Source organism: Carassius auratus, chromosome 27 (assembly GCF_003368295.1).
Source record: "Carassius auratus strain Wakin chromosome 27, ASM336829v1, whole genome shotgun sequence".
NCBI lineage: Eukaryota > Metazoa > Chordata > Actinopteri > Cypriniformes > Cyprinidae > Carassius > Carassius auratus.
Genome location: NC_039269.1, coordinates 18,779,174 through 18,804,317, shown reverse-complemented (window position 1 = coordinate 18,804,317; position 25,144 = coordinate 18,779,174). Strand labels below are relative to the sequence as shown.

The window sequence follows — 25,144 nt, the reverse complement described above, 5'->3', positions numbered from 1 at the left end:
GCACCTCTGCGATGCTTAGGAACTTTTAGGTACACATGCTAAGCTCTGAGAAACTTTCTGGAATCCACGTAAGTGGTAAGTGTGCATGCAAGAAAGACTCTGCGCACTTTCTGAAATCCTGTACAGGGTTACATGCTCAGCTTCGAATCCTTTCTTGAGATGGTTAGACCTTTGTTCCTTGGGCTCCACTCAGCCAGTGTGTATTGATTTACATATTGATCAACATGAGGGGCTATTTGGGCGGTTCTTGTGGTAGTTAAGCAGAACTCCCCTTTACCAAGAAGGGGGCACATATGAGTGCGCTACTCTCTTTCTAAATTCAGAGTTCTCCTCTCATGTGAGATTGAGTTCACTGTTCTTTCCACAGAGCGCTCCAGCATTATTTCCACAGATCGAGCTGATGACTCTCAAACATATTGTTTTGGCATGCACCATTCCATCTATGAGCAACTCTATAAGAGTGCCATGAGAGCCCCCTCCCTCTCCATTATTTAAAATCCATGTTATGGTAAGTGTACATGTGAAGTCTTTGTGCACTTTCTGAAATCCACACTTTGGTAAGTTTGCACACTAGTGCTCTGCATTCTTTCTAAAATCATACATTGTGAGTAAAGCCCTGCATTTCAGCCCGAGCCTGACGGCCCCGACTTATTTATGCCCCTCGGGCCGGGCTTCGGGCCAATTTTCACGTTATAGCTGACATGCGGGCCGGGCATTGGGCCTTTTTGGGTTATCCTTCTATTTATATTTTTAGACATTAATAAAAATAAAAAAATAGGAGTTGACGTCGACGATAGAAAAACAAATATAGAAAGACATTTCATAACCTCATAACTTTCATAATCTGATAATTCAACCCGTTATAATTAAACTGACATACTGACATGACAGTCTCGCGCCTCGCTTTTCCATCAGCGCGACCCACGATTATACTTCACTCATATCCACTTATTGTAGTAGTAGCTATTACATGCCTCTAAATTAATGTATTAATAATAGCCTAGTTGGCCAACTAATAATTATAAAATGATGATTCATGTAGTGGCGAGCATGCATTTCTGCGTCTGCACCTGTTGCTGCGGGCCACGCTGCAAAGAAGAGAGCGCTGGCCGAGTTTGAAAACATTGTGGAGCAGGACGAGGATGACGACGATGATGTACAGCAATATATGCGCCTCAATCACAACATGGAAGGTGATGGACGAGATGTGCTGCTATGGTGGAAACAGCAGGAGACCCTGCTACCGCGACTGTCAAGGCTGGCTCGCTCTGTGTTTAGTGTCCCGCCAGCAGCAGCAGCGAACGTGTCTTCAGTGCCGCGGGAATAGAGGAGGACGGGGTTAAAACCTTCCACTCTGGAGCCCATTCTTATTCTCCACGGTGCTCTGTAAGAGACTGTTCAAACTTTTCATTTGACTGGACTTTATTTTCATTTAACTGTTGGAAACTAATGGAAAAAAGAATGGACATGTTATGTGGTGCATTTTTGAGGTAAGACAACCTGCAAGTTTGTTTTTAATTAATTTAATTTGTTTAGATTGTAGGCTTTTTTCTCATTTCGTTTGCGAGCGCTGTTGCGAGCCTGCCTCAGTATTTATTTATTTTTTATTTTATTTTACTCACTGTGGTTTAATAAATAAACATTTATTAAACTAACTGTATGTGTGATATGCTTGAAGTGTTTTATATCTATGGATTTTATTGTAGCCAAGTAAAGTATTAGCATTCATTTGAGAGGCTTAATTGATTAAATATGTTTTAGGCTACTTGCTGTCGGCTCGGCTGTTTAACGTTAATCGTCATTTTTTTAAAAATGCTTCAAACATTTTTCTAAACTAACTTGATAAAGAAATGAAAAGAAACATAACACAAAACTGACCCCTTTTTTAATTGCTGCAAATAGGGCAGGCTTCCGCTGTGTAATAAAATAAATAAATAAAAACATGGGCTCAGGCCGGACTCGGGCTGATAATTCTGATGAGCTGTCGGACACGGGTCTGGCTAGGGCCTGAGCGTCTCGGGCCAGGGCTGGGCTCGGGACAACTCCCATGGAAATGGTAGAGTTGGTACTTAGTGTTCGTCATGATTCTGGCCTGCACTCCCCTCAGCATGGTGGTGTGGGTATACTGTTCCCCATAGCAACCCCTAGAGGACACAGTTCGAAGTTCCCTTGAAAGGGAACTAAACTGCCATGCTTCGGACACAAGCTTCAGATGAAGAAGTGAATGGCTTGTTCTCTTGGCGCTTATTTATCCATAGTCGTACCGGTAGTGACGTTGGGGGCTGTCACCGGCTAACTCATTGATGTTTTTTCAATGTATGTTTCAGACACAGGTCACAACTAGGTGTTCCCCATACTGAACCCTAGAGGACGCAGTGTCTCGTTCCCTACTCAGGGAACCATGGTAACATTCATAACCTGAGACGTTTCCCTAATGCAACAGGAAGTCTAGTAGGTTAGAACAGGGACAAGTTCAAGCTCAAAGTGGTGTGCACCGTATTGCTACGGTTTCCAGTTTGAATGACAATGTTTCCTGGAAATGGTGTGTAAGGGGATACGTTTTCTCTTGTTTGGCGGGTGTGTCAAAAATGTCAGCCAAATCAGCAGCAACATGCATATAAACCACGTGGTATTAAAGAGACAGCTTGTACAATTTAATTTATATCAATATAAATTCACAAGAGCAAGTATATTGTTTGCACGTTAATTTGAATCAAAGATACAATTAGAGACCTTGAACTTCTTTAAGTCTGTCTAATATCAGAACAGGGTGTTTAAAGCACCACCGTTTCCGTTTGAAAATGTTTTGCAGCATTTTTGTCTAGGCTGAATGAAGTGCATGAATCAGTTTATTAAAATGTATTTAGAATGATCACAAAATTCAAGATATGGAGTCAGAAATGTATATACCGTATTTTTCGGACTATAAGTCGCATCAGTCAAAAATACATCATGATGAGGAGAAAAGCATATATAAGTCGCATTGGACTATAAGTTGCATTTATTTAGAACCAAGAACCGCCCTCTCGTGGCTGTAGACGGTAATGTTTTCTCTTAGTTCATTTCTCTTAGTTCATGTCAAATTAATTTTGATAAATAAGTTGCACCTGACTATAAGTCACAAGACCAGCCAAACTATGAAAAAAAGTGCGACTTATAGTCAAGAAAATACGGTATTTATATAATTTCATATAGTTAATCCGTATAATGCGAAGACATTTTTTGTTTTTCAACAAAAAAGCTGCATGATTAAAAATGTGATATTGATTTTATACAGCAGTTCAATAAACAAGAATTTAACATTAAGACACTTAAGTTTTAGACACAAAATTGACTGTTTTTGCCTTATTTCACCAACAAATATAATTCCAATTGGTGTCTCAAAAGCAGTGCTTTAAGTGGGCTGGTATGCACCGGTACTCAATACCGCCACTTCCAAATATGCTTTTAGTGTACCGGTACACTCATTTGGACATCTGTTTTAATAGAGGTTTTAAATTCTTTGCCTGCACTGCCACTTTTTAGAGCGCCCTTCACAATGCACGTCCCACCGAGAGCAGAGCCTACAATACCCATACACCCTTGAGTTTTACAAGTGAAAAGTGCATGCGGCGCTTTTGCCGTTGTCAGTGTCAACAACTCAACGTGGTCGGAGAGGGTGTGTAAAACGCGCACACTCGGCTCGGTAAAAATACAAATACAGTGAACAACACTTAATATGCTCTCCTGGCTTTAGACTCTGAGTACTAAAAGAACACGGCCAGAATCAGATGACTCGCTGGATGACACCCCACCAAGCCAGAATGATATCGCTGCAGGTCAGACGCAAGCTAATGAAGTAATTTTTTCAAAATTCTTTTGCATATTTTATTTATGTGTAGCTCTTTCTAAGGGTATTTTTTCAAAATCCTTTTGCACATTTTATTTATGTTCAGTAGCTCTTTCTAAGGGTATTTTTTCAAAATCCTTTTGCACATTTGATTTATGTTCAGTAACGTTAGCTCTTTCTAGCTCAAGCAAATTCACAAACTAATAAAAGGATTTATTATTTTTTATAAGGTCATCTGTTGACTGCTGTATATAAAACCCCTTCAATATAGTTGTTTTTACCTCAGGGGATGAGGGGAGTCATCAAAAATATATATATTTATCATTTACACTTGTTTCTCTGGACAATGTTATATGAAGTACCATTACTTCAAATGAGTTATACGTGAAGCCCACCCTCTGAGAAATAATGAAAACATTGTTATAAATTGAAGCAACACCTCCCCCTTTACCTTTTGGACGTGGCTCATGTTTATAACAGTAATCTTGGGGGGTACACTCATTTAAAATAATGTAATCATCAGGTTTTAGCCAGGTTTCTTTCAAACAGAGCACATCTAGGTTATGATCAGTGATCATATCATTTACAAAAAGTGCTTTCATAGAAAGGGACTTGATATTCAATAAGCCACGCTTTTATCATTTGATTATCCGAATTGCATCTGTTTTTTGTTTTTTTTTGATGAACCTCAATTAAATTGTTACTCTTAAATTGGATTGGACGCTTTTTGTATTTTATAGTTTGGGGAACAGACACAGTCTCTATAGTGTGATATCTAGGTGAAAGACTAGACATCACTTAACTGTGATGTGAGGCAGTTAACAGATGATCGGTTTAACCAGTCTTTCTGCTTCCTGACCTGGGCCCCAGTTAGTCAAGTACAAAATCTAAGACTATGTGCGATAATTCTAGACAGAAGAGCGGCACCAACCCAGGATGAATGAAGACCATCTCTTTATAAACAGGTCAGGTCTGCCCCAAAAATTGCTTTATTTTTACTCTAATTTACTGATTCAATCTATGAAAAAATATATTTAAACTTAATATAAAAGATTCATTTCTATCACTGCTGTGAACTGATCAACACACAAAATATAAAGAATATCAAAAAACTTTCGGAGTCAGCTTTCCATGGTAGTCCTTACCTATCAGCACAATAACACACTCAGCAAAATATCATCTAATTATCGTTATCGATATAATACCAGTAAATATTGAGATATCTTTTTTTATTTATTTAATGTAAAGTGCCTTTTTTTCCAATTGAGCCCCTGCCCCTCAAAATATCTATGCACGTCCCCGCACACACACACACACACACACAAACACACACACATTTTTTCAAACATATTTTAAGAAAAGAAGAAATGGAATTTGGAATGACTTGAAAGTGAGAATGAAAGAACTTATGACAAAACTTTAATTTTTTGGGTGAACTATCCTTTTAATGAAATTTCATCTTGAGTGCTCATGACCTTAGACTTGGCTAAGAGTTCCCTTTTCAGCAGAACAATAAACCTAAGCACACTGTTAAGACAGGAGTGCAGGAGTGGCCTAGACAAAGTCTAGACTTGAACCCAATTGAAAATCTACGGAGAAACTTGAAAATGTCTCTCCACCAAGAGTCCCCAATTCAACCTGACAAATTTTGAAAGAATCTGCAGAGAAGAAAGGCAAAAAAAAAAAAAAAGAAAAAAAAAGAATCCAGGTGTGCAAAGATATCAAAAATATCAAAGAAAATACCAAATATCAAAACTTTTTGTTTTGTCATTATAGGGTGTAGATTGATGTTAATAATGTTTAAAACATTTTAGCATAAGGCTGCAAGATAAAATATGAAAGAAAAAGTCTGGACCTGCTCTTTACTGTATGATGTTATTTAATGTGTGGTACCCAGAGACGTGGAAGAGTGAGGATCTTGAGCATGTAGCAGAGGAAAAACAGTGTCTTCAGATCCAGGTCTGCTCCAGGAAACTAACCGCCATCAAAGATGTGCTTGCCCGCAGACATATGAAGGTGGCCTTCTTTGGCAGGTACAACTACAGCTATTATACTCTAAGTTTAGTGGTATCTAAACCATATGGTTAGCAGAATAAATTGGACCATTAATGTTTGCTTTAGCTCTTCAGCTATTCAGCCGGTTATGTGGGGGGGGGGGGGTCGGGGGTACACATAGCTACTGTATACAAATCCATAAATGAGGCATTAAAAACTTAAACTTAATCTCTCTTTTTTTCTCTCTCTTTCATCTCACTAATTTGGTTTGAGATAATATTGAATCAGAGAAGCTAAATAGACAGTTTGTTACTGGGTGTTCTATGTTGTTTTTCAGGACCAGTAATGGAAAGAGTACAGTAATTAATGCCATGCTAAGGGAACGGGTTCTGCCCAGTGGAATCGGCCACACCACTAACTGTTTCCTGAGTGTGGAGGGCACAGATGGGGAACATGCCTACCTTACCACTGAGGACTCTGAAGAGAGTAAAAGCATTGAAGTATGACACAAGTTTCCAGAGCTTATTATGTTTGTTAACTATATTAATTTGATATGTTTAATCTACATAAAATATTACATAGGGACAGTTTTAGGGGAAGTGTATGATAATTTGTGTCATAATTCTTATCAAATTAAAAGTTATATAGTTTCTGTTTTTAGTGGATTTTACTGATGCTTTCTAAACAAATGTCATGGCAAGTTATGTAGTACATGTTTTATCTCACTTCTCAAGATAATAGCTTTATTTAATATTTTTTTAGGCTTTTTTGCTTTTACTTTGATAGAACAGTTAGGCAGCGAGAGGAAGCAATGTGGGCGAGAGAGTGGGGGTGGGATCAGGAAAGGTCCACAAGCCAGGACTCAAACTTGGGACGCCTGTAGCGCAACAGCACCATACTGTATGTCGGCGCACTGCCCACAAGGCTATCGGTGCCGAAATAGCTTTTTATACAATGCAAAAAAAGATTTTCCTTATGACATTCTACTATCTTGAACATTAAAGTTTGTCTTTATCATACAGACAGTCAGTCAGCTTGCCCACGCTCTACATATGGACAGGAACCAAGACTCAGGCTGTCTGGTCCGAGTGTTTTGGCCCAAAGCTAAGTGTGCCCTGCTGAGAGATGATCTGGTCCTGATGGACAGGTATGGAACCGTAGGTTGTCAGAGCTGAGTTAAGGTTCTGTAGGACAGGTTTAGCATATAAACAACAGACTTTGACAACTGTGTAGTGAAGATGGACAAGTCAAGTGAAAGCACTAATTAATTTTGCCAGTGCTGTTCTAGGTATCATGGGTGGTAAAAGCCTACTTGGTTTACAGGAAAAAAGGTTTCATTTCTGATTTATGTTTGCAGAAATGAAAATCAGACTCCAAATTGCCTGATATAATTAGCAATAAAGAATGAAACAAGATGTGTGTAGTGTGATGAAATATTAATAACCCATACTCTTCTCACTCTGCAGCCCAGGTACAGATGTCACATTAGAGCTGGACAGCTGGATTGATAAGTTTTGTTTAGATGCTGATGTCTTTGTGCTTGTGGCCAACTCTGAGTCTACTATAATGAACACTGTAAGTAGACATAAAGAGGAACTAACCACTACTTAGTACTGGATACACAAAATATTTTATTTACTTATTTTCTTCATTTATTAGTATCAATCAGTATTGGATATTGTGAATCTGCATTTCCACTATTTTACATTTAGATTCTAATTTATAATTTATGTTGAAAAATAGATTACTAATAATTAGGGCTGTCAGTTTAATGCATTAATTAATTAGTTGTGAAAAAATAATGTGATTAAAATATTTTAATGCAGTTAACACACTGGCCCCACCCCCAGCCCTGTATGTCATCTTACATTTCAAACAGTGGATTGTTGATGATGCAGGACAATAACTCCATGAATGCAGTTATGCCCTTAAAATTCTAGATATTGGGTGAAAAAAGAGCCCCTGTATGAGTTTTTGTCTCATATTTTTAACATAAAATTAGCCATCATGATTAGCAGCAAGAGCAAACCGCACCAGTGCTGTTTTCGTCACAAAGAACACAAGTGCAAATGTGAACAGTTCAGTAAATAAGAAGTTAATATTGTGCAATATTATTTTTAAAAAACAATATTTTTACACAATAATAGGTTTAAATTATCTTTTGAGGGTACTTTCACAGCCAAATTTAGTTTGCGATTAATTAGATTAATTAATCGCAGCACCCTATAATTAATTAGATTTTTTATCTAATGACAGCCCTACTAATAATTGAATAACACTAAATGATCATACAATTATAAGCAGTGAATAATAATTTTGTGATGCCTTTCAACTGTATTACAATTAAAATGATTTGTTGTTTTCCTTTCTTTTACTTAAATGTTCTTTATTTCACTACTTTGAAAGGAGAAACACTTTTTCCACAAAGTGAATGAACGCATATCAAAGCCCAACATTTTCATCCTAAATAATCGGTGGGACACGTCTGTTTTAGAGCCAGAGTATCTGGAAGATGTAAGTTTTATTGCATGTGACGAATCTTTATTAGTCACAAGTGAATCACCAAATGAAGCTGCTGCACACAAAACTGATGATTTTCAGTTCCTCTTCAGGAACTCGAGCTGCGTCGAAACGCTTTGGGGAACGCGTTTAGCGTGAGCGACTCTGAATATGATATCTAATCTGTCTTATAGAAGAGTGTGACGTCACGGGCGAGGTGACGTAAGCGACCAGGAAGCTATAAAGGCACGAGCCGCACAGCTGGCATCAGCTTCTGCGTTTTCAGCAAGCGCTCTGTGTATGCATGTCATTCTGTCTTGTCAGTCTTATTTATTGTTGTTTGTCACTATTAGCTCCTTGAAAAGTAAGCAATAGTCAAAGAGCAAAGCTAAGACGAGGCATCTGAAAGGCGAATCCAGATCGCGTTTCAGATTGTGTGTTCATCACGAGTGAGAATACACGGTCTGTGCGCGGTCTGCCTGGGATTGAGGCACGCTGTTTCGGCTCTTGAGGGAGCCGACTGCATGCACTGGTACAAGCCAGTGTGGACGCTTCGATCCCGGAGGACTCTCTCGAGGGGGAGTCTTCGCCAGCGTTCCTCGCGGTGTCGGTCCTGCTTTCGCCGAGGCGGAGCGGCGCCTGCACTCGCTGGGTTCGCAGATAGATCTGCTGGAGGGTAGGGAGACGGGCGCGTCCCTATCTCCTACCTCACCCGCCAGATCTGCCCGATCTCCGGGTGCGGAAGCCCGAGTGCTCGGTCCTTCCCCCCGAGTGACGGCCGTGACGCACCGCCTTTTTTTCTCCGAGGAGATTAAAACGGAGGGCGTCGATGAGCTCGCAGTTGCACAAACATAAGCTGCATAAACATCAGCTGCACAGACAAACAGTTACACAAGCATCAGTTTCACAAACATATTATGCCTAACTGTATAACGAGCAGCATTAATGAGGAGCGCAGCTCACGCAGCCAGCTCTCGAAATATAAATAAAAATAAGGGGGCTGACTGTGCTTCTCGCATATCTAGGACGGATCGAAGACGGCTCTGCCTATCTCCACCCGTATTCCCTAGATTTAGAGTTCATCGAGGTTCGGAAGCACGCGAAGCGGTTCCTTCCCCCTCTGTGAACTCGCAGCTGCAGCTACTTATCTCTGAAGAGATTTATATTGTTTGTGTGACTATGCGGCTTGCGTGTTGCCGAGGCAGCGCGTGTACTACATCATTTTCAGTTTTGATGTAAATCTTACCAAATCCAGACCGTCTTTACTCGTCTGATTGGTTAACTGCATTAATTCTGAGGAATTAAATTCAGTATCTATCTGACTATGACAGGTTAGATATGAATTATATTAACAATGCAGTGTTTACTCGTCTGATTGTTTGTTTGCATTAAATTCTGAGGAATATAATGACACTTATCTCACTCTGAGAAATTATATATACTGGAGGGGCTGTTGGGTGAGAGCAGCCCTCCCAGTCTGTAGTCAGAGCGTCGCCACCCGCGCTCCCCCTGCGTCGGGACTGGAGGCTGAAGCAACGCTCTGAACCAGGGTTTTTTCCAGCCGAAGGCGGATCTGAGGGCCGTACTTCAGGCTGTGAGGCCCTCGGTTAAGAAGTCCTGACATGTTTCGGTCACGACTGCAGAGGGCGGCCCCTACTGGGGTGGAGCGGCGTACACCGCATTACACGGTTCCCGTCTCGCCTCAGCGCCCTCTGGGGGCCGGTCTGCCAACCCTGCCAGTGTTCCAGGGCGCAGCGGTCCCCAGCGAGCATCATTCTCAGTATTTTCCGCCCGTGCGCGTAGCGGAGCTGAGACGCTCGCTGCCCCTGCGGGGGCCTATTGCACCAGAGGTCAGTCTCGAGAGACTGATTCCCTTAGTAGATTATTTAGCAGCGTGAAAACTACTGCCAAATGTATCTAAATGGGTCCTGCACACAGTAGAAAAAGCTACCGTATTCAGTTCGGCTCTGTACCACCGATATTTAACGGGGTCATTCCGACGATGGTCAGCCCCGGGCAGGGTCTGGTTATGGAACAGGAAGTGAAACCCTATTAGAGAAGGAGGCCATCGAGGTGGTCCCTTCTCAAGACAGGGAGTCCAGGTTCTACAGCTGGTATTTCACAGTTCCAAAGAAGGATGGGGGGTTGCGTCCGATTATAGACTTGAGGGTCTTAAATCGTTCAGTTATGAGATTGAAGTTCAAAATGCTCACAATTAAGCATGTTGTAGATCAGATCAGGTCCGAGGACTGGTCTGTCACAATATATCTCAAAGATGCATACTTCCACATTTCCATCCTTCCACAACATGGGAAGTTTCTGAGGTTCGCTTTCGGGGGCAAAGCCTACCAATATCGACTACTTCCCTTCGGCCTTGCACTCTCACCCCGCATGTCCACAAGATGTGTAGACGCGGCTCTGGTCCCCCTGCACATGCAGGGCATCCGCATTCGTGTAACACTAGCGACGGACGCATCCCTCACCGGCTGGGGTGCAGTCATGAGTGGCCACCCTGCCCGTGGTCTGCGGAGCGATCGCCATCTAACATGGCATATCAATTGTCTAGAAATGCTAGCAGTTTATTGTGCACTGAAGCACTTCCTCCCAGACCTAAGGGGTCACCATGTGTTGGTGCGCACCGACAACACATCGGTGGTCTCTTATACCAACCACCAGGGAGGTCTGAGTTCGCGCCCTTTGTACAAGCTGGCGCACCAGATCCTGGTGTGGTCCCAGAAGCAAACTCCTCTCATTAAGAGCAGTATATATTCCTGGGAAACAAAATACGGGAGCAGACATACTGTCGAGGCAGGGACTGAGGCCCGGGGAATGGAGTCTTCACCCAGAAGTAGTGAAGCAGATATGGAGAGTATTTGGCAGGGCTCAAGTAGAACCATGCCCCCTTTTGTTCTCTCTAGTTCATCCAGCTCCTCTGGGACTGGACGCCATGGTACAGACTTGGCCGAGGCTTCGTCTGTACGCATTTCCCCCTATCGCTCTGCTCCCGGGAGTTCTGGCGAGAGTACGCCGGGACGGGGTCCGTCTGTTGTTAGTAGCCCCGTTCTGGCCGGGCCGAGTATGGTTCTCAGATCTAGTCTCACTCCTCGACGGCTCTCCATGGGAGATACCGATCAGGACAGACCTACTCTCGCAGGCGCAGGGTACGATAATTCACCCTCGCCCGGAGTTGTGGAAGCTGTGGGTGTGGCCCCTGAGGGGGAGCGCAACTGTTAGCAGCCGGTCTCTCAACCGAGGTTGTTGAGACCCTTCTCCAATCCAGAGCTCCCTCAACAAGGAAACTGTATGCCCTGAGGTCGAAACTCCTCACCTCATGGTGCAGAGACCGCCAGTTAGACCCAGCAAACTGCCCGGTTGGTACAGTTCTGGAGTTTCTACAGGCTAGGCTCTCTGCAGGGTTGACCCACTCCACGTTGAAGGTCCACGTGGCGGCTATTGCGGCCTACCACGCCCTTCTTGATGGCCAGTCTTTGGGAAGACACCCCCTAGTTACACGTTTCCTCCGCGGTGCGCTGAGGCTGAAACCTCCAGTACGGTCCCGTATTCCCCTGTGGGACTTGGGTGTGGTGTTAGAGGCTCTTTACAAATCTCCATTCAACCGATTCAAGATATCTCAGATAGACATCTGACTCTTAAAACTGCCTTTCTGTTGGCCATTACCTCTCTGAGGAGAGTAGGAGATTTACAGGCCCTCTCAGTGGCCCCTTCCTATTTTGATTTTGCACCTGGCATGACCAAAGTGTTCATATACCCTCGAGCGGGATATGTTCCTAAGGTGCCCTCTATCACACCACAACCTGTAGTGCTGCAGGCCTTCTGTCCTCCTCCCTTTCAGGAGCCCAACCAAGAGAAGCTAAATTGTGTGTGTCCAGCTCGAGCGCTGGATGCATACGCCCACAGAGCTGCCCTGTGGAGAAAAATGGACCAATTGCTTGCATGCTGCGGTCCCCCCAAGAGGGGTTTCCCTGCTTCTAAGCAGACTACTAGTCGTTGGATAGTTGAGACTATCAACGCCACTCTGAGCCCTCTGGTCGTCCCCCGCTGTCGGGAGCCAAGGTTCACTCTACATGGGGTATGGCGGCCTCCAAGGCCTTTTCTAGCAGGTGCGTCCATGCTGGACATCTGCAATGCTATGGGGTTTCCACGCCTTCTACTTTTGAAAGATTCTATGGCTTAGACATGCCAGTCACTCCAGGCACTTCATTCCCCTCGTCCTAAGCTGTGCTCTTCGGATACACACTAGGCAGGGGTTTGGTAGTCTGGCAGCGTTGGTACTCGTTCCCCAAAGCGTTTCGACGCAGCTCGAGTTCCTGAAGAGGAACGTCTCTAGGTTACGTATGTAACCCTAGTTCCTCGAGGCAACGAGACGCTGCGTCTCGAGGCCATACCCCCGGCACCCCTGCCGGCGCTTGCTGGTACTCGAAGCTGAAGCCAGCTGTGCGGCTCGTGCCTTTATAGCTTCCTGGTCGCTTACGTCACCTCGCCCGTGACGTCACACTCTTCTATAAGACAGATTAGATATCATATTCAGAGTCGCTCACGCTAAACGCGTTCCCCAAAGCGTTTCGACGCAGCGTCTCGTTCCCTCGAGGAACTAGGGTTACATACGTAACCTAGAGACGATTTATAGGTTCAATTTTTTTTTTTTTTTACTGACACTTAAAAATTTGCCAAAAATGTTTAACAGTTCATATACATTCACATATAAATAGATATTAAAATATATGGAAAACGTTTAAGTTTAATTCTGTTGTCTTGTTACTTTTTTACTGCTTCACTGCATTTTTAGGTGCGGAAACAGCACATGGATCGCTGTGTCAGTTTCTTAGTGGAGGAGCTAAAGGTAGTCGACCTAAACAAGGCACCTGAACGCATCTTCTTTGTCTCTGCCAAGGAGGTGTTGAGTGCCAGGATCCACCGTGCCCATGGAATGCCAGAGACTGGTAGGCTCCACTACTTTGGTCACACAGTGCAGAGCCTTCTGCTTTTGACACTGTTCTGGAGGGAAACCAGGAAAACTTGGCCTAGCCCAGTTAAAAATGAGTGTAACAACCATAAAACACTTTGAGGCAGATGCTAATAAATCTTGCAGTGGCCCAATTATATTGAGAATGGTATCAGAGGTGCAACTTTAAGTATGAAAGAAATGTCAAAATGATGCTCCATCACACATGCTTCATTTCTTATTTTATATATTGGTGGTATTATGGGGACCAAATGGGGCATATGCTTTTGATTTAAAGGCGGTGCTTTTGCTGAAGGATTCCAAGAGCGACTGATGGAGTTCCAGAGTTTCGAAAGAACATTTGAGGTGAGAATGTGCTCAAACTGTGGTGACTGGCTCCAGGATAATCGTTGTCTGACAATGAGGCTGAAAACAATGAAGATTAAGAGGAGCTTTGTGGAAAATGAGTCTTAGTCTTGTCTGTATGCTGTTTAGACTAGATGAGAATTTATGATGGCTTTACCCAGAAATGGTGTGACGTGATGATGGTCTCCTTAAGCAAGCTGGTTTGCATCGATTCAGGCCATGTACTGCTGGCTCCCAGATGTGTGAGATATTTGGTGTTCTTCATAGATTCCAGGCAGCTATTCCTGTAGTGGCAATCCCTGAGCCAAGTTAGCAGATTTGAGTAGGTGAGCATACCTCACATTCTTGGGATCCAGGGATGAAAATTCACAGTAATCTATGATGGCATTAATAGAGGGGGCTGTTGTGATTCAGCCATGGTAGCAGCTAATGATAAGAGTGGAAAGCATCAAAACATCTCAGCCATGATAATAGGTATATAAAATCTTACAGCTGGAATCATGTTTTGATTAGTTTTAATCATGACATGATTTCTGATAATTGTGGCATACTGATGGCAAGAACACACTTCATGGATTCCACAGGAATTTATATCACAGTCTGCCGTGAAGACCAAGTTTGAGCAGCACACAATTAGAGCCTGGCAGATCACTGAGTCAGTCAAGGCCATCATGGATGCCATCAATATTTCTTCAGCAGAAAAGAAGTAAGTTCCAAAACCTGTCTGCTTTATAACAGAGGGTCCCTTTCCAAGCTCCCAAAGACAATAATTGGTACCACTATTGAACCAAGGTTCTCTCACTCAGTGCAAAACTGTTTTGTTCTTTAGCATGGTATTTTGTTGTTGTTGTTGTAGTTACAAAGGGAATGATCAGCTTTTTGAATCTCTGTAAATCCATAGAGTGTTTTCACTAGAAGAGCGCGAGGCTCTAATGGATCGGCTGGAGTTTGTGCAAAATCAGCTCGACTTCCTAACCGAGGACATCAAAGACAAGATAAAGGCCATCACTGAGGAAATGGCTGACAAGGTAACCTGCAAGTTCCACCAGTACCAGCATAGGCATAGCGCATGGAAGGCTGGGCAAGGCTTAGCCTTTTTCTGGGCACTGATCGGAAATTAGCAATGGTGCTCAAAAAAATGCTTCTATTTGGCTGTGGTAAATAAAGTGAAAATAAAATGAAAAGTCTTAATAATGGCATGAAATTTAGAACCGTTCAGGTCAGTCATTATTGAAATTCCACATTTTTGTTCAGTGCGTGTGCACAATGACTGAATTCTGCACTCTTGCAAATTTCCTCATCATAAACAATAAAATGCAGATATACATACAATGAAAGTAAGTTTTTATTAAAGTTTGATCACATGCAATACAAATATTTTATTTTATGACACTCATTTCTGGTATTTGCCTAAAAAGACGAGTTTTATGATATATGTATTTGCAACCACTTTTGATGCTCGAATGCAAAATAAACCACCTAATTTGCCTTTTTGAATAAAAATTTTTTTTAACCATCAAATCTATCCTATTGGCAAGGCAAAGCTGACTACTACTCACGAAAAAGCTATTTGACACATTTGCCTGATAATTTAAAGAAGTGTAGTCCTTTGTTAAAGCCATCAAAACCTGCAAATTCATTTTTGCCGCATACAAGGCAGTAGTACCTACACCAGTAAAATATTTATTTTGGTTGAGTAGCATCTGTATCTAACCTTGTGTTTTCTACATGGTGTTGAATAGGCCAATTGAATTCTCACTGCTGCTTTTCTAGGTCTCCAATGCCATGGCAGAAGAGATTCGTGGCCTGCCTCTTCTTGTGGATGAATTCTGCTCTGATTTTAGCCCTGCCCCGAATGCCTTAGCCCTGTACAAAATTGTGAGTTTTTTTAGGTAATTTATGTTAAAGCCAGATTAGAAAAAAACATGAGATTTTGATGCATGAAACATACATCAAAGAAACCCAAACACAAGAGCTTTTGAGTGAGTGAGTTATGCTCACTGACTCCTGTCTAGAGAGTTAAATAATAATAATAATAATAATAATGTTTATTGTATATAGCGCCTTTCTGCAAACTAAATGGTTGCTTTACAATATCAAAACAGATAAACAACAGCAGACAGAAAAACTAATTACAGATAAACATGAAATCCATGGCATGAATCAGATCATACAGTATATACAAATATATGTTTTAAGGTGGGTTTTGAAATCTTATAAGGAAGAAAGATCACAAATGTGTTTGGGACAAGAATTCCAGAGTGTGGCAACAGAGACACAAGTCGTGGTCTAGTGGTTAGAGAGTTTGACTCCTAACCCTAGGGTTGTGGGTTTGAATCTGGGACTGAACCCCCCAACTGCTCCCTGGGTGCTGCAGCATAAATGGCTGCCCACTGCTTCGGGTGTGTGTTCACTGCTGTGTGTGTGCACTTTGAATGAGTTAAATACAGAGCTTGAATTCTGAGTATGGGTCACCATACTTGGCTGAATGTCACGCACTTTCACTTTTACAAAATGCTCGTGCACCAAACGATGCTAACTTGTGGCGTGGAATTAACAGTAGACCAGTATCAGAAGATTGTAGTGTGTGAACTGGAGAGTAAGTATGAATGAGATCAGAAATATACAGAGGGGCAAGACCATGATGTGCTTTGTAGGTGGTGAGGAGTATCTTGTATTGAATATGGTAACAGACAGGTAGCGAATGAAGTCTGTTTTAGGATGGGAGTAATGTGAGAATATTTCTTTGAAAAAATGAGAACCCTAGCTGCAGAGTTCTAGATATATTGGAGCTTATTAATTGTTGTGTTTGGTAGACCATAGAAAAGACAATTACAGTAGTCAAGTTGAGAAGTAATGAAGGCATGAACCAGTGTCTCAGCATCATTCATATTAAAAAGGTCACCTATATATGTATATATATATACAGGTGCTGGTCATATGATTATAATATATTTAACTAATTCCATTCAAAAAGAGAAACTTGTATATTATATTCATTAATTACACACAGACTGATATATTTCAAATGTTTCTTTCTTTTAATTTTGATGATTATAACTGACAGCTAAGGAAAATTCCAAATTCAGTATCTCAGAAAATTAAAATATTATGAAAAGGTTCAATATTGAGGACACCTGGTGCCACACTCTAATCAGCTAATTAACTCAAAACACCTGCAAAAGGCCTTTAAATGGTCTCTTAGTCTAGTTCTGTAGGCTACACAATCATGGGGAAGACTGCTGACTTGACAGTTGTCCAAAAAGACGACCATTGACACCTTGCACATGGAGGGCAAGACACAAAAGGTCATTGCAAAAGAGGCTGGCTGTTCACAGAGCTCTGTGTCCAAGCACATTAATAGAGGTGCGAAGGGAAGGAAAATATGTGGTAGAAAAAAGTGTACAAGCAATAGGGATAACCGCACCCTGGAGAGGATTGTGAAACAAAACCCAATCATAAATGTGGGGGAGATTCACAAAGAGTGGACTGCAGCTGGAGTCAGTGCTTCAAGAACCACTACGCACAGAAGTATGCAAGACATGGGTTTCAGCTGTCGCATTCTTTTTTTTCAAGCCACTCTTGAACAACAGACAGCATCAGAAGCGTCTAAAGACAAAAAGGACTGGACTGCTGCTGAGTGGTCCAAAGTTATGTTCTCTGATGAAAGTAAATTTAGCATTTCCTTTGGCATTCAGGGTCCCCAAATCTGGAGGAAGAGAGGAGAGGCACACAATCCATATTGCTTGAGGTCCAGTGTAAAGTTTCCACAGTAAGTGATGGTTTGGGGTGCCATGTCATCTGCTGGTGTTGGTCCACTGTGTTTTCTGAGGTCCAAGGTCAACACAACCATATACCAGGAACGTTTAGAGCACTTCATGCTTCCCGCTGCTGACCAACTTTATGGAGATGCAGATTTCATTTTCCAACAGAACTTGGCACCTGCACACAGTGCTAAAGCTACCAGTACCTGGTTTAAGGACCATGGTATCCCTGTTTTTAATTGGCAAGCAAACTCGCCTGACCTTAACCCCATAGAAAATCTATGGGGTATTGTGAAGAGGAGGATGCAATATGCCAGACCCAAGAATGCAGAATAGCTGAAGGCCACTATCAGAGCAACCTGGGCTATCATAACACCTGAGCAGTGCCACAGACTGATGGACTCCATGCCACGCCGTATTGCTGCAGTATTCAGGCAAAAGGAGCCCCAACTAAGTATTGAGTGCTGTAGGTACATGCTCATACTTTTAATGTTCATGCTTTTCAGTTGGCCAAGATTTCTAAAAATCCTTTATTTTTATTGGTCTTAAGTAATATTAAAATTTTCCAAGATACAGAATTTGGGATTTTCCTTAGTTGTCAGTTATAATAATCAAAATTAAAAGAAATAAACATTTGAAATATATCAGTCTGTGTGTAACGAATACATATAATATACAAGTTTCACTTTTTGAATGGAATTAGTGAAAAAAATCTACTTTTTGATGATTTTCTAATTATATGACCAACACTTGTATATATGGGCCATTCTACAGAATAGGTGCAAACTGCAGTCCCAAAACCAAAAAACACATTTAAAAAGCATTTAAGTAATGAAATCTTAGATTTTTATTAAGATCCTTCTATTATATATATCAGAACAACTTGATGATGTAACAGAAACTATGGACTCTCTCTTTTCTAGCACTTTAAATACAGTTGCTCCATTACGCTTAAGAAAGGTTAAGGAAAACAGTTTGACACCATGGTATAATGAGCATACTCGCACCCTAAAGAGAGCAGCCCGAAAAATGGAGCGCAGCTGGAGGAAAACAAAACTAGAGGTATTTCGTATTGCTTGGCGGGAAAGTAGCATATCCTACAGAAAAGCATTAAAAACTGCTAGATCTGATTACTTTTCTTCTCTTTTAGAAGAAAACAAGCATAACCCCAGGTATTTATTCAATACAGTGGCTAAATTAACGAAAAATAAATATAAAAATAAATAAAATCGATACTATTAGAGATAAAATTGCAACCATTCAGCCGTCAGCTACAGTTTCGCATCAGACAGTGCACTATAGACCCCCTGAGGAACAGTTCCACTCATTCTCTACTATAGGAGAGGAAGAATTGTATAAACTTGTTAAATCATCTAAACTTACAACATGTATGTTAGACCCTATACCATCTAAGCTCTTAAAAGAGGTGCTTCCAGAAGTCATAGGTCCTCTTCTGACTATTATTAATTCCTCATTGTCATTAGGATATGTCCCCAAAACCTTCAAACTGGCTGTTATTAAGCCTCTCATAAAAAAGCCACAACTTGACCCCAGAGAACGTTAATTATAGACCAATCTCGAATCTCCCTTTTCTGTCCAAGATACTAGAAAAGGTGGTATCCTCACAATTATATTCCTTCTTAGAGAAAAATGGTATATGTGAGGATTTCCAGTCAGGATTTAGACCGTATCATAGTACTGAAACTGCTCTCCTTAGAGTTACAAATGATCTGCTCTTATCATCTGATCGTGGGTGTATCTCTCTATTAGTTTTATTGGATCTTAGTGCTGCTTTTGACACAATTGACCACAACATTCTTTTGCATAGACTTGAACACTTTGTTGGCATCAGTGGAAGTGCATTAGCATGGTTTAAATCGTACTTATATGACCGCCATCAGTTCGTAGCAGTGAATGAAGATGTATCATATCGATCACAAGTGCAGTATGGAGTACCTCAAGGCTCAGTTCTAGGGCCGCTACTCTTCACGCTTTATATGTTACCCTTGGGAGATATCATCAGGAAACATGGTGTTAGCTTTCACTGTTATGCTGATGATACGCAGCTCTATATTTCCTCGCAGCCCGGTGAAACACACCAATTTGAAAAACTAATGGAATGCATAGTCGATATAAAAAATTGGATGACGAGTAATTTCTTACTGCTAAATTCAGAAAAAACAGAGGTGTTAATCATAGGGCCTAAAAACTCTACTTGTAATAACCTAGAACACTGTCTAAGACTTGATGGTTGCTCTGTCAATTCTTCGTCATCAGTTAGGAACCTAGGTGTGCTACTTGATCGCAATCTTTCCTTAGAAAGCCACGTTTCTAGCATTTGTAAAACTGCATTTTTCCATCTCAAAAATATATCTAAATTACGGCCTATGCTCTCAATGTCAAATGCAGAAATGTTAATCCATGCATTTATGACTTCAAGGTTAGACTATTGTAATGCTTTATTGGGTGGTTGTTCTGCACGCTTGGTAAACAAACTACAGCTAGTCCAAAATGCAGCAGCAAGAGTTCTTACTAGAACCAGGAAGTATGACCATATTAGCCCGGTCCTGTCCACACTGCACTGGCTCCCTATCAAACATTGTATAGATTTTAAAATACTGCTTATTACTTATAAAGCCCTGAATGGTTTAGCACCTCAGTATTTGAATGAGCTCCTTTTACATTATACTCCTCTACGTCCGCTACGTTCTCAAAACTCAGGCAATTTGATAATACCTAGAATATCAAAATCAACTGCGGGCGGCAGATCCTTTTCCTATTTGGCGCCTAAACTCTGGAATAACCTACCTAACATTGTTCGGGAGGCAGACACACTCTTGCAGTTTAAATCTAGATTAAAGACCCATCTCTTTAACCTGGCATACACATAACATACTAATATGCTTTTAATATCCAAATCCGTTAAAGGATTTTTAGGCTGCATTAATTAGGTAAACTGGAACCGGAACACTTCACATAACACCGTACTTTCTACATCATTAGAAGAATGGCATCTACGCTAATAGTTGTCTGTTTCTCTCTTGTTCCGAGGTCACCGTGGCCACCAGATCCAGTCTGTGTCCAGATCAGAGGGTCACTGCAGTCACCCGGATCCAGTACGTATCCAGACCAGATGGTGGATCAGCACCTAGAAAGGACCTCTACTGCCCTGAAAGACAGCGGAGACCAGGACAACTAGAGCCCCAGATACAGATCCCCTGTAAAGACCTTGTCTCAGAGGAGCACCAGGACAAGACCACAGGAAACAGATGATTCTTCTGCACAATCTGACTTTGCTGCAGCCTGGAATTGAACTACTGGTTCCGTCTGGTCAGAGGAGAACTGGCCCCCCAACTGAGCCTGGTTTCTCCCAAGGTTTTTTTTTCTCCATTCTGTCACCGATGGAGTTTCGGTTCCTTGCCGCTGTCGCCTCTGGCTTGCTTAGTTGGGGTCACTTCATCTACAGCGATATCATTGACTTGATTGCAAATTAAAACAGACACTATTTCAACTGAACAGAGATGACATAACTGAATTCAATGATGAACTGCCTTTAACTATCATTTTGCATTATTGAGACACTGTTTTCCAAATGAAAGTTGTTCAGTGCTTTGGCGCAATGTATTTTGTTTAAAGCACTATATAAATAAAGGTGATAATTATATGTTGAAATCCACATTGCATTGAAATATTAGTAAGTTTAATATATATAAAATGTTAATTTATATATTCCTTTTAGTTGTGAGGTGGCTGTCCTGAAGCCAAACCCCTAAATTTCAACTTATGAAAATATTGAAATTATTTTTTTCCCCATTGTTTCCAAAGTATTTTTTTGATTCTTTTAAAAAGTGAAGTTCAAAATAATATATATTTATTTTATTTTTTGTCTTTGTATATTATGAAAAATGTCCTGCATTACCATGTCACTACCAAAACAGTAGTGACATGGTAGTCCATGGTCAGTAGTCCATGATCAAGACTGATTTTTACTAAACCCATAAATTTATGGCCAGTTAATGTTTCTGTCTTCCCCTCTTTCATAGCTATAAGATGTGAGTATATAGGTCTTTCTGAGGTAAATGTGTAAAAGTCTGAAAAATCTGTGTGTAACTTTAGGAACGTCACTACACTTTTTAAAGTGCGTCACTACATTTAGTTTTTAAATGTATACCACTGTTGAGAACTGTGCTAGCTAACCATGTGCTGAAAATTTTCACTACTAAAACAGTTTAAAAAAAAAAAATTTTGGTGGAGTTTCAGTAGTGAAATTGTTATTTTTTCTTTTGGTGTTATCCCATAGAAATAGTCAGTAACGAAACAGTAATAACGGAAACATGTCATTGTTTTGGTAGTGACAAAAGGGAGTACATAATACTCATATTTGGGGAAAATAAACACAATTTTAACCCCCTGCCCCCCCCCCCAAAAAAAAATGTTTTTTTTGGTATTTATGTTCTAGGTGTTTTTAATATGTGAGATAAAATTCTGTAATTTTATGTGGGTGCTACCAAAGCATTACTGTCACTTCCAAAAATGTGCTGTCACTACTGCAACATGGGATGTTTTGTCAAAAATAAAGTATACCGAATTATCAACTAAAATGTTAGGATAGTTTTTGGTTCAGTGTATTCAGACTAATGAATCCTTAAGTTTGAAATCATTTTGATCATCTTCACCTTTTACAAAGAAAAATCGGATTCAAAATACAACAAATCTCATGAGTGACACTTGAAATATTGCTAAAAATGTAACTATTATTGATTTACCTCTGAATTTTTTTTTTTTTATAAAATAGCAAAATATATATATATATATACAATCTAAATGTAAGCAAAATCTGAATAGGTCAAAATAACCCTTATTAATTAAATTATTACTGTATTTAGGTAGTGACAAATTTGGAGAGAGGACAAATATTCCAAAACTTTCTGAAAATACAATATGAGAATTAACTGCATTAATTAATTGCATAATTTTCCAGAAGCTCATGGCCTATGTGGAAGAGAGAATGGTGAAGAATTTGGACTTGCACTGTTCCAGCAGTATATATGGCTATGTGCTGTCATCTCAGAGAGACATCATGGGTACACACTCATCCACTCAGACACAAAGTCTCCAGTAAACAAGCTTACCCTGGCAAAGTATATTTTAGACTGCTGTCAGCATTGACAGTCCTGTCCTGTCATTATCATGCCTAGACACTCTACGTCCTCTGCTGCCCCCTGCTGCCCGATGTCAACTACACCTCCCCAACAGGAAGTTCAGTATTACCTATGACCTGAACTTTGCCAGCCTCTGTGAAGATTTTGTGGAGGACATCAACTTTAATTTCTCACTGGGACTTACATTCTTGGTGAACCGTTTCCTAGGGCCTGGTAAAGCAAAACAAGCTTTGAGCCTACTGGAACATAATTTGCAAGTAAATGTCAAAGTGATTTTTTTGTTTGTTTTGTTGGGGGGGGGGGGGGTATCCACTGGCTTTAATTGGAGTAATATACTTTGTCCACAGGTCACCTCTTCCTCTGCTCCCTTGGGAACCCAGGCCCAGGAGGAGTTGGCTATGTCCATGGCAACAGGGTTGGTCTCTCTCACTTCCAGAGCATCAGTTGGCAAGTTGGTCATTGCTGGAGTGGTAAGATATATCAGATTAAAAAGGCTGTAACATGTTATGTAACATTCATTTTAAATACAATCATGTAAAATATACTTGTGTGGTCCCATTTTTGGACAGGTGTGGCGTTCTGTGGGATGGAGGCTTATTGTACTTTCTGTGAGTCTCTACAGTTTACTATACCTGTATGAAAGACTGACCTGGACCAACAGTGCTAAAGAGAGGGCACTTAAGCAACAGTTTGTGGACTTTGCCACTCAAAGACTGCAGGCCATTTCACACATTATCAGCAGTGACTGTGGACAGCAGGTGCAACAGTGAGTGACAGACCTAACAAAAATGGATACATTCAACACATAGATAGTGAAAATTCTGTTATCATATAGCGAGTCTTGTGCCATACCAAAGGAGATGTTTAACGTAATGTTCTGGCTACTCTTTCCTCTGCAATTACTCTGAATAGGGACTGAAGTTTTGAAACTTAATTTTTTTTTTTACATTTGACTCCACTCCTTTATATATTAGTTTTATAAATAACAACACCTGAATGTTTGCAAGCATATGCACAAAGAATACGGATAAATGTGTAAAAATAGAAGTGCTCTTTGCTGTAGCTTGCAAATTTCAAATATCTGCCTTTTCCTCATTTTTGTCCTTCATATTGTGAGTTTCTTTGAAAGCATACAAGCTATGGTTTTCAGTCCTAGAGAATGTGGAATATTCTGGGCTTTTCCGTTTATTATTTTGCAAAATATGATTCTAAATGTGCAGACACATTCATAGACAAAATAGTTTATAGTCAATAGTAAAGCTATGTTTGAAGCACAGCTCACACATGTCACTTTCAAACAATGCAACCTTCTGTTGGTCAATTCAGGAAATCTTGAACCTGTTGTGAAATCTGTGTTGGGAACATTTTTCACCCTCACAAAAAAAAATCTGTGATCTCATTGATTCTTAATTAAATGATTAGGAATCATTTAAATCAAATTCTTACAACAGTGGTAAATATGTCCAGTTACATCAACAGCATTTTATGCATTTTTGTGAGGTAACAAAAAAAAGGTTGTCTATAGTCAATAGTGAAATGTATGTATGAAGCACAGCTCAAATCCAAATCAATTTCAAACCAAGCAATTTTCAAATTCCCCATGAACCCTATGCAGAATCTGCATGAGGAAATTTTTATCCTCACACAAAATCAATTCAAATGAAATGACTAGATTTCACCAGTGAAACAATAGTAAATTTGACCACATCATTATGATACAAACACCATATATGGAATTAAAGCAGAACCATGAGTGTTCCGAATCTACTTTTGAAGCAGTGATCCAGCAGTGACCCTTTTAACCAGCTATTTAAATCTGTCCATCAACTTTGCACACTGAAGGACATGGGCTTAGTAAAAGGTAAATTATGTGACACATCACCTGCCTTTTCCCAGCACTTAATCATGGCAATGTTGAGTGAATATTTCATCCACAAGCTGACAGCTGAAAAGACAACGCTGCACTTCACTGACCTGCATACAAACATATTGAGATGTTTGAAATATTTGTTTATATGGTCTGTGAGATGAGTGTGTGTAGGCAATGTGTGAAGGATATGCTTCTCTGCGTTCTTACAGGGAGATGGTGGCCGTCTTTGCCCGCATGTGCCAACAGGTTGACAAGAGCGAGATGGAGCTTGAAACAGAGATCCGCAGACTCAGCGCCAGGATTCAGCGCCTGGAGAGTGTCCAGAAACACTCCAAAACCCTCAGGTAGAACAGTCATGATGTGCGTGAGAGCGAATGACAGCTCATAGAGATAATTATCTTTAATTGAAAGCAAATCCTTGTCAATTGGTAATACTGTAGGATTAAGCTCAACAAAGGTGGGGCAGCATTATATAACAGCATTTTAATGTTTATTTGATATTTTTCTACATTACAAAATTGCATTTGTATTTTATGCTATATTTCCTGACTTAAAGCTGATTTAGTTTTAAATAGTTATATATATATATATATATATATATATATATATATATATATATATATAATTATATATAATTTTTATCCCATCTGTTAGTAAGACATTTGTAGACTGATTCTTCCAAGGTCTGCCTCGTGA

At 40.6% G+C, this 25,144-nt stretch overlaps 1 protein-coding gene across 1 annotated transcript in view; it reads left to right on the top strand.

Annotated features, from left to right (window-relative positions):
* mfn1a (mitofusin 1a) overlaps positions 1 to 25,144 on the top strand; it is a 29,847-nt gene that overhangs the window by 3,060 nt on the left and 1,643 nt on the right. The window contains exons 3-17 of the mRNA XM_026206387.1: positions 5,727 to 5,862; positions 6,162 to 6,324; positions 6,847 to 6,971; positions 7,291 to 7,399; positions 8,231 to 8,338; positions 13,131 to 13,284; positions 13,585 to 13,652; positions 14,237 to 14,358; positions 14,554 to 14,680; positions 15,426 to 15,530; positions 22,398 to 22,500; positions 22,615 to 22,835; positions 22,926 to 23,048; positions 23,148 to 23,344; positions 24,658 to 24,792. Coding sequence (XP_026062172.1) covers positions 5,727 to 5,862; positions 6,162 to 6,324; positions 6,847 to 6,971; positions 7,291 to 7,399; positions 8,231 to 8,338; positions 13,131 to 13,284; positions 13,585 to 13,652; positions 14,237 to 14,358; positions 14,554 to 14,680; positions 15,426 to 15,530; positions 22,398 to 22,500; positions 22,615 to 22,835; positions 22,926 to 23,048; positions 23,148 to 23,344; positions 24,658 to 24,792 — 1,996 coding nt within the window. The remainder of the gene's footprint in view (positions 1 to 5,726; positions 5,863 to 6,161; positions 6,325 to 6,846; positions 6,972 to 7,290; positions 7,400 to 8,230; positions 8,339 to 13,130; positions 13,285 to 13,584; positions 13,653 to 14,236; positions 14,359 to 14,553; positions 14,681 to 15,425; positions 15,531 to 22,397; positions 22,501 to 22,614; positions 22,836 to 22,925; positions 23,049 to 23,147; positions 23,345 to 24,657; positions 24,793 to 25,144) is intronic.